General features: G+C 56.6%; 1 protein-coding gene across 1 annotated transcript; it reads left to right on the forward strand.

Annotated features, from left to right (window-relative positions):
* The first annotated feature begins 781 nt into the window (after positions 1–781).
* Positions 782–12061, forward strand: CCDC97 (coiled-coil domain containing 97). The gene is made up of 5 exons (XM_058529385.1): positions 782–1406; positions 4682–5137; positions 6885–7163; positions 7643–7772; positions 9726–12061. Exons 1-5 carry the CDS (start codon positions 1361–1363, stop codon positions 9844–9846), a joined length of 1032 nt encoding a protein of 343 aa, XP_058385368.1. The 5' UTR covers positions 782–1360; the 3' UTR covers positions 9847–12061.
* The last annotated feature ends 318 nt before the right edge of the window (positions 12062–12379 follow it).

Raw genomic sequence — 12379 nt, forward strand, 5'->3', positions numbered from 1 at the left:
GGGATAAAGCGCCTCAAGCTACTTAGTATGGCTTATGAGGCCCCTCATGCCTGGCCCCTGTGACCTCACTGGCTTCATCTTTTGCCGCTCCCCCTTTGAACTTCAGATCAGTGGTTCATTCTGCGGGAGTCACAGATTCCTTTTAGGGTCTATAAATGCCTTGGAAAATGCACATGTATGTGGAATTTTGCATATTTGTGAGTTTCTCAAATCCTCTGCAGCAATCATGGCCTTCAAGTTACAACTTCTTTCCAATTCTCTGACCTTACTGAAGTCCTTGCAGCAACCAGAACTATCCATGCCTGCCCTCCTCTATGGGTCTTTGCCTCATCCATCCTCCTGTCTGAGACCCTTCCCTACCCTCCTTCCTCTTATCCTAATTGCTGCTCATCCTTCAGGTCTCAGCTTGGGCGTCCCCTCCCAGAAAGAAGCCTTCCCTTACCCAGGCTGGGGCAGGCAGCCCCCTTAGTCCCCTGGGTCCATCAGAGCCCTGGCCACTCAGAGTGGTCACTGGTGACATTTGTTTACTCTGTCGGTAACAGACACCTGAAGGTGAGTCCCTACCCGTCACCTAGGGCAAATCGGGAGCTTGTCACCCTCCACGTGTGCAGATTCTCCAGATCCTGGGAACACAAAGTGGGAAGTTCTGTGTCTGATCTCACCACCCACCTCATGCTAGCCAGGGACAGGGTGTGATAACAGAAGCAGGAGAAAAGGCTTAGTAAATATTCTCTGAGATGATGAGGAAGGGTCCGGCTCCGTGGCTTAGTGGTTAAGTGTGCGTGTCCCGCTACTAGTGGCCCGGTTTGGATCCTGGGTGCACAGGGACACACCGCTTGTCCGGCCTCAGCGTCCCACATACAGCAACTAGGAGGATGTGCAACTATGACATACAACTATCTACTGGGGCTTTGGAGAGAAAAAGGGGGGAAAAAAAAAGATGATGAGGAAATAGGGAGATTGGATTCTAACCCAGAGCACAAACCCTGAGGCCCTGAATGGTGGTCATTCAACTATCCATCCAAAAATTAAGCATGCCGGGCGCTGGAGTCACAGCAGTGAGCAGGTTGAACAATGGTTCAGGTCATTCCAGATACCCCAATTTCCTAGCAGTTAAGATGGGGAGGCAGTGAGGTTCTCTGACCCTGGCGCCCTTTTCCTTCCTGGCTGCGAAGGGCGGGACCCGAGGGAGGCACGCATGCGCAAAGGGAGGTCCGCCTTTGGCCCGGAACTTTGGTTCCGAGCGCGGCGGAGCACCCGGCCTCAGGAGTGTGCTCAGTCGGAAGTGACCGCTGAGGACAGGGGGTCGAGATAGGCGCGCGGAGACCGTCCGTCGGTTAACAAGTCATAGAGAATCAGGATGGAGGCGGTGGCCACGGCGGCGGCGGCGAGGGAACCCGAGGAGGGTGAGGTCTTGGCCACGCGGGGGCGGCGGGAGGGTGCGGCTGCGGTGTCACTGGGAAATGATTCCCCGTCAGCGCGAAGGAGGACTCCTTATTGGGGGACACCTGCCCTCAGCCTTACCTGTCCCCTTCTCCACTTTGTCCAGATTAAACCCTCTCGTGTTGCGGGCTGACCCCCTTTACCCCATCCCCTCCCCCGAAATTAACCCCTTCCAGGTCCCAGGCCCGCCCCGTCCATGGCCCATGCTAACCGAGTTCCTCACCAGGCTAACCTAGGTCAACAGGAGCCTCGCCCCTGTCCCAGCTAGTTTTGCTTCTCCACTTCCCCCCTTCCCGCTGTCGCACCGACCTTCCCTGCCCCGGGCTGACCTCCTCCTGGCCCCCACGCTCGCCTTATCCCCGGTTAACGGCTCCCCCGTTCCTTCTAAGTCCCATTCCCCTCTGCCTCCTCACGGTCCTTAATCCGTTTCTGCGCTCCCCCATCTCTCCTTTCCAAACTCAATCTCCCTATTTCTTCTGATGCCTTCCCATCAGTATCTGAAATGCTTTTGTTTTGCTCATCTTAACATTCCGTGCCGCCGCTTCAGAGTAATCCCATGTGGGCTGAGGTGTGGTGGGGTGGCCGGCTGAGACATCACTGGCCCAGAACGGGTCATTGTTGAAGCTGGATGAAGCTGGATGGTGGCTATATGGGGGGGAGGGGGGTCATCATATTCCCTACTTTGGTGCATGTTTGAAATTTTCCGCAATAAAAAAAGATGTTTTAACCTAGAAAAATCTATCTCTTGATCCCATGCTGCCTACAAGATACTGTCTTCTCCCAAGAGTCCCCACACTTGTCTCCATCTCCTCACCTGCCGCCTGCTGCAGTCTGACCTTTACCTTCCGAAACTGGTCTGATTAGAGTCCCAATGATCTCCTTTTATAGTTCAACTGAGTTATCCCATTCTGTTTTTTTCTCACTAGACTACGTGGAAAATTCAATGCTGTTGACCCCTCCATCCTTCTTGAAAGTTTTCCTGGGGTCTCTGAGACACCGCTCTTTCCAGCTTCCTTCCTGTCTCTCGGGCTTCTCCTGCTCAGCCTGTGTTAGTTTCCTATGGCTGCTGTAGCAAATGCCCACAAACTGGGTGGCTTAAAACAACAGAATTTTATTCTCTCCCAGTTCTGGAGGCCGGAAGTCTAAAATCAGTGTCACTAGGCTGAAATCAAGGTATCAGGGGACCGTAGAGGGCTCCTTCAGAGGCGCTAGTGGAGAACCTGTTCCTTGCTTCTTCCAGCTTCTGGTGGCTTCTGGCATTCCTCAGCTTCTGGCCATGTCACTCCAACCTCTGCCTCCATCCCTCTTCATGTTGCCTTCTCCTGTGTGTGTGTCAGGTCTCCCTCAGGCTCTCTCATAGGACACTTGGGATGGCATTTAGGGCCCACTGGGATAATCCAGGATAATCTCCTCATCTCAATCCTTAACTAAATCATATCTGCAAAGACTCCTTTTTTTTTTTAGCCATATAAGGTAACGTTCACAGGTTCCAGGAATGAAGATATGGCTGTCTTTGGAGGGCCCATTTTTTAGTGTCTCATAACCTCCCTCACAGGCATGTCTTCTCCCCATCCAGTCAGGGCTCTTTCCAGCCCCTCTTCTCTGTATGTCCCTCACATGCTCCCACCCTGCCCTCCTCACAACCTTTCATTTCCTTCGGCTTTAGTTCTTTGTTTTTTTGGGGGGGAGGAAGATCAGCCTTGAGCTAACATCTGTCGCCAATCCTCCTCTTTTTGCTGAGGAAGATTGACCCTGGGCTAACATCTGTGCCCATCTTCCTCCATTTTATATGGGACGCCACCACAGCATGGCCCGACAAGTGGTGCGTCAGTGAGCGCCCGGGATCCAAACCTGCGAACCCCGGGCCACCGAAGCGGAGCGCGTGCACTTAACCACTGCACCACCAAGCCGGCCCCCTTGGCTTTAGTTCTTGTCTTGGCTTAGACGACTCCCACAACTCTTTTCCTAGCCCAGCACTTCCCTCCTGAGAAGTTTCTAGTCCCATGTACCAGTAGTCTCTTAGATGCCTCCCATCGGACGTCTCCTGGGCCCATCATACCTTCCATGTCCCAAACTGGCCTCAGCATCTTCCCCTAAACCTGTTCCTCATCCATGTCTCTGTCTCAGGGACAGTTTGACCTTATCTGGATGCCCCCCTCACTTCCCAGGCCTTCAGCCCCATGGCTTGTCTACTCGGCCTCCTGCGCGTCTTCCTAACCACCACCCCCTCCTCTGGCCTCCTCCACAGCTCCTGTACCAGTCCAGCTCAGTCTTCTCTTGCCTCAGCGATTAAAACCCTCCCAGAAACCCACTGCACCTGTAACCATCAACCCGTTCTCTTCTCCATCCCAGTCAGGCTACCTAAAGGCATGTCTGTACCTTCTGCCTTCGCTTACTCCCTGCTCGCTGCAGCCGTGCTCCTGTCCTCACCACTTTTGAGAGACAGCTCTCACAGGGTTTGCCTGGTGCTCAGCTTTCCAGTTACCAGTGCCTGGCCAGTGTCTTTGGCCTGGCCTGTCTCTCCCATCAGACTGGGTGCTCCCTGAGGGCAAGAGCTGGATTGGATCCCTCCTGTGGATCCTCAGCGTTGCCCAGCTCAGGGCCTTGTGTAAATTTAGAGGTGCTGAAGAGTGGCTGGATGGATGTGTAAATGAATAGGAGAGAATGAGTGAATGAGTGAGTGACAAGTTAGTGAATGTACTAATGATTTTGTGAACAAGTGAAAAGGCAAAGTATTGAGTGAGTCAATGAAGGATGTGGTAAGGGACCAAAGAAACACACCAAGCACCGTCCTGCCCCAGGGCCTTTGCACTGGCTCTTCCCTCTGCCTGGAACTGTCTTCTCCCAGAAATCTCGTGGCTCAGCCCCTCACCACTTCCGGTCTTACTAAAATGTCCCTTTTTTGGCAAGGTCTTTTCTAACAGTCCATTTAAAATTGCAGTGCCCCCCCCCCGCCCCATTCCCTCCTTCTTACCTCTTTATTTTTCGACAAGGCTCTTAGAACCTCCTAACACACTGTATATTTTCAGTGATTATGTTTTTAATTATCTGTGTCCCCCACTAAAATGTCAACTTCCTGCTTACTGTGGTATCTCTAGGGCCTAGAACAGTGCCCAGAATATAGTGGGTGCTCAGTAAATGTGAAACGAGTGAGTGAGTGAGCACCCAGTCCCTTCCACCCTCTCTCCCTCCCTCCACTCCCACCCCTGGACTAACAGATCTTCCCCTCTCCCCACAGGCTGCACAGAGCCCAGTCCTGGGCACTGGGGGGAGCTGAGCTGGACGCCAGTCCCATCCAAACCCCAGGACAAGGTGGAAGCAGCAGAGGGAGTGCCCAGGGCCCTGGACGATGACCCCCCTGGGGCCGAGAACCCAGCGGTGAATGCCATGCTGCGCGCCGTGGCTGCTAGTCGCCTGCCCGTGTGCAGCCAGCAGCAGGGCGAGCCTGACCTGACCGAGCGGGAGAAGGTAGCCATCCTGAGCCAGCTGTACCACGAGAAGCCGCTGGTGTTCCTGGAGCGTTTCCGCACAGGCCTCCGTGAGGAGCACCTGGCCTGCTTTGGCCACTTGCGTGGTGACCACCGAGCAGACTTCTACTGTGCTGAGGTGGCCCGGCAGGGCACTGCCCGACCCCGCACTCTACGCACCCGCCTGCGTAACCGGCGCTATGCTGCCCTGCGTGAGCTCATCCAAGGTGTGGGGGCGATGGGCTGGGTGGGAGGGAGACCAAGGCAGAGGAAGTAAGAAACAAGGATGCAAGAGCAGAAACACAGACAGAGATCCTGGGAGAGAAGTTTTGAGACAGGGACACACAGAGAGACTGACACAGAAACGTGAACTGATGGGGCAGGATAGGTAGAGACAAACAGGGACCCAGCGGTAGAGAATGGGACAGGCAGTGAGAAGGGTCAGAATTTAGTAGATGACAGAAGTGCCATTTCAGATGAGTGGGCCAAGGACTCAGTACCCAGCACAGTGATAACTGGTTATCCCCAGGAAAACTAGATCCCCACCTCACACTGTACACAAGGCCTTGACGGAAACCTAGGGGGGTCACGTTTATGACCCTTAAATAAGGCTCACACGTGAAAACCATGAAGGGAAACATTGACACCTTTTTTACCATGACATATTTACAAGTGTCTTTGTCACCAAAGACACCAGAACTAAAGTTAAAAGATGAGAGCAAGTGAAGTAGAGTGAGTTAAGATTCTAGTTAGGGAGAAGTCATGGGCTGTAGAGAGAGGGATACAGGAAGAGTGGGACACAGTGACAGGGAGCAAAGATGAAGACAGGAGGGAGGATGAATCAATCAATGAGGTGGGGTTGGGTGGCAGAAACTGAGAAAGCAGGAGAGACAGATGGGTGGAGACAGAGGGGCAGAGGAGGAAAGGGAGACACTGAGACCCAGAGAGAGGGAGTGACAGTCAGAGCCAGGGAGAAGGAGAGAGAAACAGAATCTGGTGGGAAACTCCAGAAACAGAGAGATGGGGGTAAGAGAGAGGGCAGGAGAGGGATGGTCACAGGCCCAGGTGCTGCAGAGGCCAGGATTCCAGGCAGATTCTCACCCTGGGCTCTGAAGGCAGGGCTAGGACCAGTGGGTGGGAGGGACTAGGACAGGTTTGACTGTTATCTGAGGGACAGAGCCACGCCTGCAGGATCAGGCAGCTAGGGAAGATGCAAAGGACCGAGGTTTGGGGTAGTGGGAAAGCCAGGGCCCCCTGAGAGGTGGCTGCAGAGGAGCATCTGGGAGAGGTGAGATCTGGGGGCTGGAACACCACCAGGGACACCCACAGCTGGACAGACGCGCTGCCCTGGCTGATCCTGTGCACACACGATCCAGCTCCACATGGATGTACATTACGTGCCCAGCAGTGCAGGGGTGTCCAGGTGTGCACACCACCAGCCAGACTGGGGCTCGACAAACAGGCACAGACAACTGACATGCTGGCTCCCATGTGCGATGCACCTGCCTGCAACGTCTACACACTGGCTCCCAGACACACAGGTCCCTGTGGGCAGTGTGCTGACCACACGGGAGGACGTGTGTATGTGTGTGATCGTGCACACAAACTGATGGGCAGGAGCTTGTGAATCCTGCCCGGGCACAGTTGCTTCAGACCTCCAGTGCCACAGGGGCCAGGATGTACATGGGCCTGACTGTGCACACACGTGCTTGGATACTTGACTGCATGTGCAGAGACAGGCCTGGTCATGCACACATGCTCAGATGCACGCATGAGTCCTCGTGGCCACGGGATCTCAGGCGTCTGTGCATATTTTCCTACATACCTGAGTGTGCACACACTTGCACTTGTATACACACATGTTCACACACATGCATGGACACAGGTCTGCTCAGCCACACTCACTCAACAGCCAGCCCCCCGCCATACCCGCAGGCCCCTGACCCTGCGCCCACCCTTTCCCCCGCTGTGCAGGGGGCGAGTACTTCAGCGACGAGCAGATGCGGTTCCGGGCCCCGCTGCTATACGAGCAGTATATCGGGCAGTACCTAACACAGGAGGAGCTCAGCGCCCGCGCCCCGACCCACCAGCCGCCCAAGCCCGGCTCCCCCGGCACACCCGCCTGCCCGCTCTCCGACCTGCTGCTCCAGTCCTACCAGGAGCGGGAGCTGCAGCAGCGGCTGCTCCAGCAGCAGGAGGAGGAGGAGGCCTGCTTGGAGGAGGAGGAAGAGGAGGAGGACAGTGACGAGGAAGGTGAGGGGCAGCAGCAGGGAGGCCCCAGTGTCCGGACACCCCAGCCTGGGGCCCATGTGTTTGTCCATCCCAGGGCACCAGGTTTGGTCCCCACTCGCAAGAGCAGACATCACGTCCCTCCCGTGCCTGGTCTGACCCGCCGCCCTGTGTGCCCTGGCCCTTCCCCACCTCTCCAGCATCTCTTTCCCCACTCCTCAAAGGCACCAAGCGATCGCTCACCTCCAGGTCTTTGTTCATGCCATTCCCTCTGCCAGGAATGCCTTCCCTTCACCGCCCTTCAGTTAGGTCCTGACCCTAGTCTACAGCCCACTTCTATCGTCACGTGTTTGACGTGTGCCCCAGGAGAGCAGGGACCGGGGTGTCTTGGTCACTGTTCTGTTCCGTCCAGCACAAAGGAAGCAGCTCTCTGTGGACACGTGTTCAGCGCCTGTCTGAGAGCCCCGCCACACCCCCACCCACTGTGGGTGTCTCCCCTACAGATCAGAGGCCTGGCAAAGACTCGGAGGCCTGGGTCCCCGACTCGGAAGAGAGGCTGATCCTGCGGGAAGAGTTCACCAGCCGGATGCACCAGCGCTTCCTGGATGGGAAGGACGGGGACTTTGACTACAGGTACTCCTGTGTCCCCACTTCCCCATCCCCCAACCTGGCACCCCACAGCCTTTGGCCACATGCCAGATCCGACGCACCTCCATGGAGGGCCTCCCTTGGTGGTGCTAGAAGGCCCCAGAACAATCCCCGGTCATGGGTCCTGGGGTCAGACAACCAAAGATCAGTGGGTGACCCTGGACTAGCTTTGTCCATCTCAATGCCTCAGTCCCCTCATCTGGGAGGAGGGGAAGGAGCAGGGCTGACATTCAGCTCAGTATTGATAAGATATTGAAGCATTTCCATCTGGTAAGTGGTGGTGACCTGATAGGATGCCACCTATCACCTAACACCTCAAGTGTCCCCCAAGCACCCCAGCTTCTTCCTCAGCACCCCAGACCTTCTCCTGCCACAAGAGGTAAGCCCTGGCAGGGTGAATGCCTAGCATGGAGGGGCCTGTGATGGGCGTCCCTGCAGTACTGGTTGTTAATTTCTCCACTATGACCCCAGGGCCACCTGTTTTGAAAAGGACAGTGAGGTATCAGAGTCAAAGATAAATGGTTTTGTCAAGTGAGGCAGTCTTGCCCTGTGGTCCTGAACACCAGGTGTGGCAGCCGAGGGCCCTGGTTTTAAACACAGCCCAAGGACCTAAGAACAAGCAGACCCTCGGGGGCTCATCAGTAGAAGGGGGATCATGATTGCCTCTGCCACGGGCAGCACCTGGGACCTGAGCATCGCTGGCTTGATCTGGGATCCCCGCCGGCTCTGGAGGCGACTCGAGCTGATCACTTCCAGTTGGGGTGGAGCCTCTCAGCCTGAGTTCCCACATAGAGCCGTGAGCCGAGTGCCTGGGCCGTGGGGAGCCCTCAGTAAGGGCACCACTGCCGTCCAAAAGCCAGGTGCCCACAAGGAAATCAGACCTGGCGTGAGGAATGGGAGTGATGGGGACCAAAGCCTGTCCCCTCTCTGGGGGGCAACTGCTGGGCAGCAGGGCCGACGGGTCCCTCATCTGTGTTCAGCCACCGCGTGCTGAGTGCCCACTGTGTCCAGACTCTGGAGACAAAGCGGGGAACAAAACGAACAGAGGGTTCCCTGCCCTGAGAGGGTCCCATTCTAGTGAGGAAGGTGAAGAAGCATCTAAATCTAGTGGTGATGGGCCATGAGGAAAAACAGAGCAGAGTCTGGGGAGGAGAGTGAGGTGACCAGGGAAGCTCTCTGACAGGTGACATTTGAGCACAGACCTGTGGGAAGTGAGGGGTAAGGGACATAAATCTCTAGAGGAAGAGCGTTCCTGGCAGGGGGAACAGCAGGTGCAAGAGCCCTGAGGTGGCATGGAGGAACAGCAAGGTGGCTGGAGTGAGGGGTGAGGGATAGGAGGTGTCCTGAGAGGTGGTGGGGCCGATGGGGCAGGGCTGCCTACACTGGAGTGATGGGAGCCGCGAGAGGGTTTGGAGCAGAGCCAGGGATCCTCCTCACAGTTTAGGACCACCATCTGCCCTAGGGCAGGGGTCCTGTCTCAGCACTGTGGGCCTTTTGGGTTGGGTAATTCTTTGGCAGGGGATTGTCCTGTGTGCCACAGGATGCTGAGCAGCATCCCTGGCCTCAGGCCACTCAGTGCCACTTGTGACACTCAGAATGTCTCCAGTTATCACCAGGTGTCCCCTGGGGGGCAAAATCTTCCCCGTTGAGAACCACTGCTTCAGGGGCATGTGGGCGCGTGTGTCACTGCATCTTCCAGCTTTTCAAGAAAAACCAGAAGTCTTTATGTAAAATCTCTGATTTGGAAATTGTTGCCTTTTGTCTGAAGCCCTGAGAGAGCCAACATCCCCCCCAGGGGTTAGCTCTGACTTACTGCTGCCAGTTAGGGCCTTTGACCTCAGGGGGCCCTAGGCCCCAGCTCCTCCCAAGGGTGAGAAGCAGGTGCGGGGGGCTGGGGCCCTGGGCAGAGCCAGCCTCTGACAGCCCCTCCCCCTGCAGCACCGTGGATGACAACCCCGACTTTGACAACCTGGACATTGTGGCTCGGGATGAGGAGGAGAGGTACTTCGACGAAGAGGAGCCCGAGGACGCGCCCAGCCCTGAGCTGGACGGGGACTGATGGCCACCCGCCTCGCCCCACCCCAACAAGACAGCTTGATGACAGGCCAGCTCAGTGACTTCTCCAGGGGGACCAGGGCAGTGGTCCCACACCACCAGCCTCACCACCAGACCTCTCTGGGTCTGCTCCCATCTCAGACAGCCCCTCCCCTCTATGTCAGTTCCCTACCTCCCTCCTCGCTCTCCTTTTCCTTCTCCTCCCTAAACCCTACCTCTGTTTCTCTCTCTGCCTCTCCCTGAGCGCCTCCCCCCCCACCCGCCCGCCTTTCTGTCTCCTGCTCTCTGTGTCTCTCTCCCTCTCTCTCTCCTCCTCTGTCCCCACCACAGGGCCCAGGATGAATGTCCACCCCTTGACGTGGGGCCAGTGGGGCCTCGTAGCTGGAGCCGGCCAGGTGACCCCAGTGCCCCACTCAGGGTGGGGCTGACCCCTGGGCCGCAGAGTGGCTCCCTGCCTCCCTTCCTGGTCTCTGCCCCGTCTTCCTCCACCTCTCTGTTGACTCTCCTGTCACTCCTCGTTGTCTCTGTTACATTCCCATCTCTCCTTCAGCCTCACTTTCTGGGCCTGTGGTTCTTCCTGCCCTGCATTTCCATCTCTTGGTCTCTGTCCTGTCTCTGTTCCTCTCTATCTGTCTCTCAGCCTTTATCTCTCTGGGTTTCACTGTCCCCCTAGCCTGACTATTGTGGGCAGCAGAACCCTGACTGCTGAGTAATGTGGCCTCACTGCGGGCAGGCAGGAGACCCCAGGGGTGGCAACTAGCTCTCACCTCCCCCTGGGGACCCAGGCAAGGGAGGGGTGGGTAGGGGCAGCACTGGGGATCATGGGCCTGCCAGCTTGGGTGGGGAGGGGGGATTCTCCTTTCCACCCCCACCAACCCCCCTCTGCCCAGCCACAATTTTCCCTTCCTTCACTTCCTCCCTTTCCCTCTCCTGTTTACACTCCCCAAATACGCACAGGCTGTTATCATGGGTCCTGAGTCATCCCACACACACACGCAGCCTGCCCCAGCATCCCTGCCCCCAGCTGGCCACAGGGCCCGCCCCACAGAGCCCCCTGCCGCCCCAGGCTAATGGGAGCCAGATGGCCGCCTGGTGACTCAGCCACCGGCCTGTGGGAACCCAGGCGTCCCGCCTTCCCATGCCCCCACACCCAGCTCATACTCCCCCGGTAGACACACACAAGAAGGGGCCAGCTGCAGAGGGGGAGGGCATAGGCCAAGGGTCAGAGAGATGGGGCCTGGGGACCTCTCACTCCTGTGAGCTGGAATGGTGGCATTCTGCCATGGCCAAGCCTGAAGGACCCTCAAAGCCACCTCCTTGGGCATGTGGCCCAGAGTGAGGGGAGATCCCGAGGCCCTCTGGGGCCACAGCTCTTGACCCCAGGGCCTGACCCCTGCCCTCTGGGTCAACCAGAATTAGAGCCAGACGCAGAAAGTGAAAGCTGGATGGAAGCTGAGGGATGTTCAGATGGAGAGACTATTAAATAAGGAAACTTCCGGTTACTGAGCAGTTCTATCTGTGCCAGGCCCGAGCAAGGTGCCCGGCGCCACGTCAGATCCTCCAAACAGCCCCATGAACTAGGCACTCAGCTCTACTTCATAGATGAGTCAAGGGAAGCCCAGAAAGATGTCACTTACTCCAGGCCATGCGGCCATCAGAGGTGAAAACCCAGGTCTAGAACTGCATGAGTCCTGGAGACTCGACTAGCCTCCCTGTCCGACATCAGGGCCACTCAGAGCAGACAGACGCGCAGACAGACTTCTCAGATGGAAAGACTGAAGAGTTAGCTGTTGAGGATGATAGCAGCTGACACCTTGGGGGTCCTTCCCGTGCGCTAGGCACGGCCCTACACAGATGGGACTGAAGCATCTTGACACATGATCAGTACTGCATCCCTGAACCCTCCTGGTGGTCCTGTGCGGACGCACTCTCAGTATTGACATTCTGTCTCCTGGAGGAGGCCCAAAATAATCCAGCCAGACTCACGTGAAGAACAAGAGAAACAAGCGAGGTTTCTCTCTCAGGAGAGAGGTCCTTCTCAGGTACTTCTTGTGCTCATGCCCTCAGGTTGTGAGAGCTCTTTCATAACACAGGGATCAGCCCTTAGTGAGGTGCACATTTTTCACCAGTCTATGATTTGATCATTAAATTTGTTTGTGATATACTTTGCCATACAGAAGTTTGTTATATAATAAAAAAAAAAAGTGATGAGAGACACAGCAATTGACTCAGAATTAGGGTTAGTCAGATCTGGGAGACCGGAGCGTCTGTAGCTGAGAGACAGAGGTGGGGCCCATCAGGAGGGGTGGCGAGAGACACACCCCCAGCAGGAGCAGCTGAGACCTGGAGGTGCCTGGGAGGCGCCTGTGCCTCCGCCCCCAGTTCTGGGCTTGGGGTGGGCGGAGAGGCTGAGTCAGGGCGGGAGAGCCCCTCCGTGGGCATCCGGCCCCCACCCCGTGTCTCCTGTCCATCCTGGCCCTGGCCAGGCTCTGCTGGCCGCCACCCCCACCCCCTATGTCTGACACCTCTGTGCGTCC

The sequence above is a fragment of the Diceros bicornis genome, chromosome 34, assembly GCF_020826845.1.
Source record: "Diceros bicornis minor isolate mBicDic1 chromosome 34, mDicBic1.mat.cur, whole genome shotgun sequence".
Classification (NCBI taxonomy): Eukaryota; Metazoa; Chordata; class Mammalia; order Perissodactyla; family Rhinocerotidae; genus Diceros; species Diceros bicornis.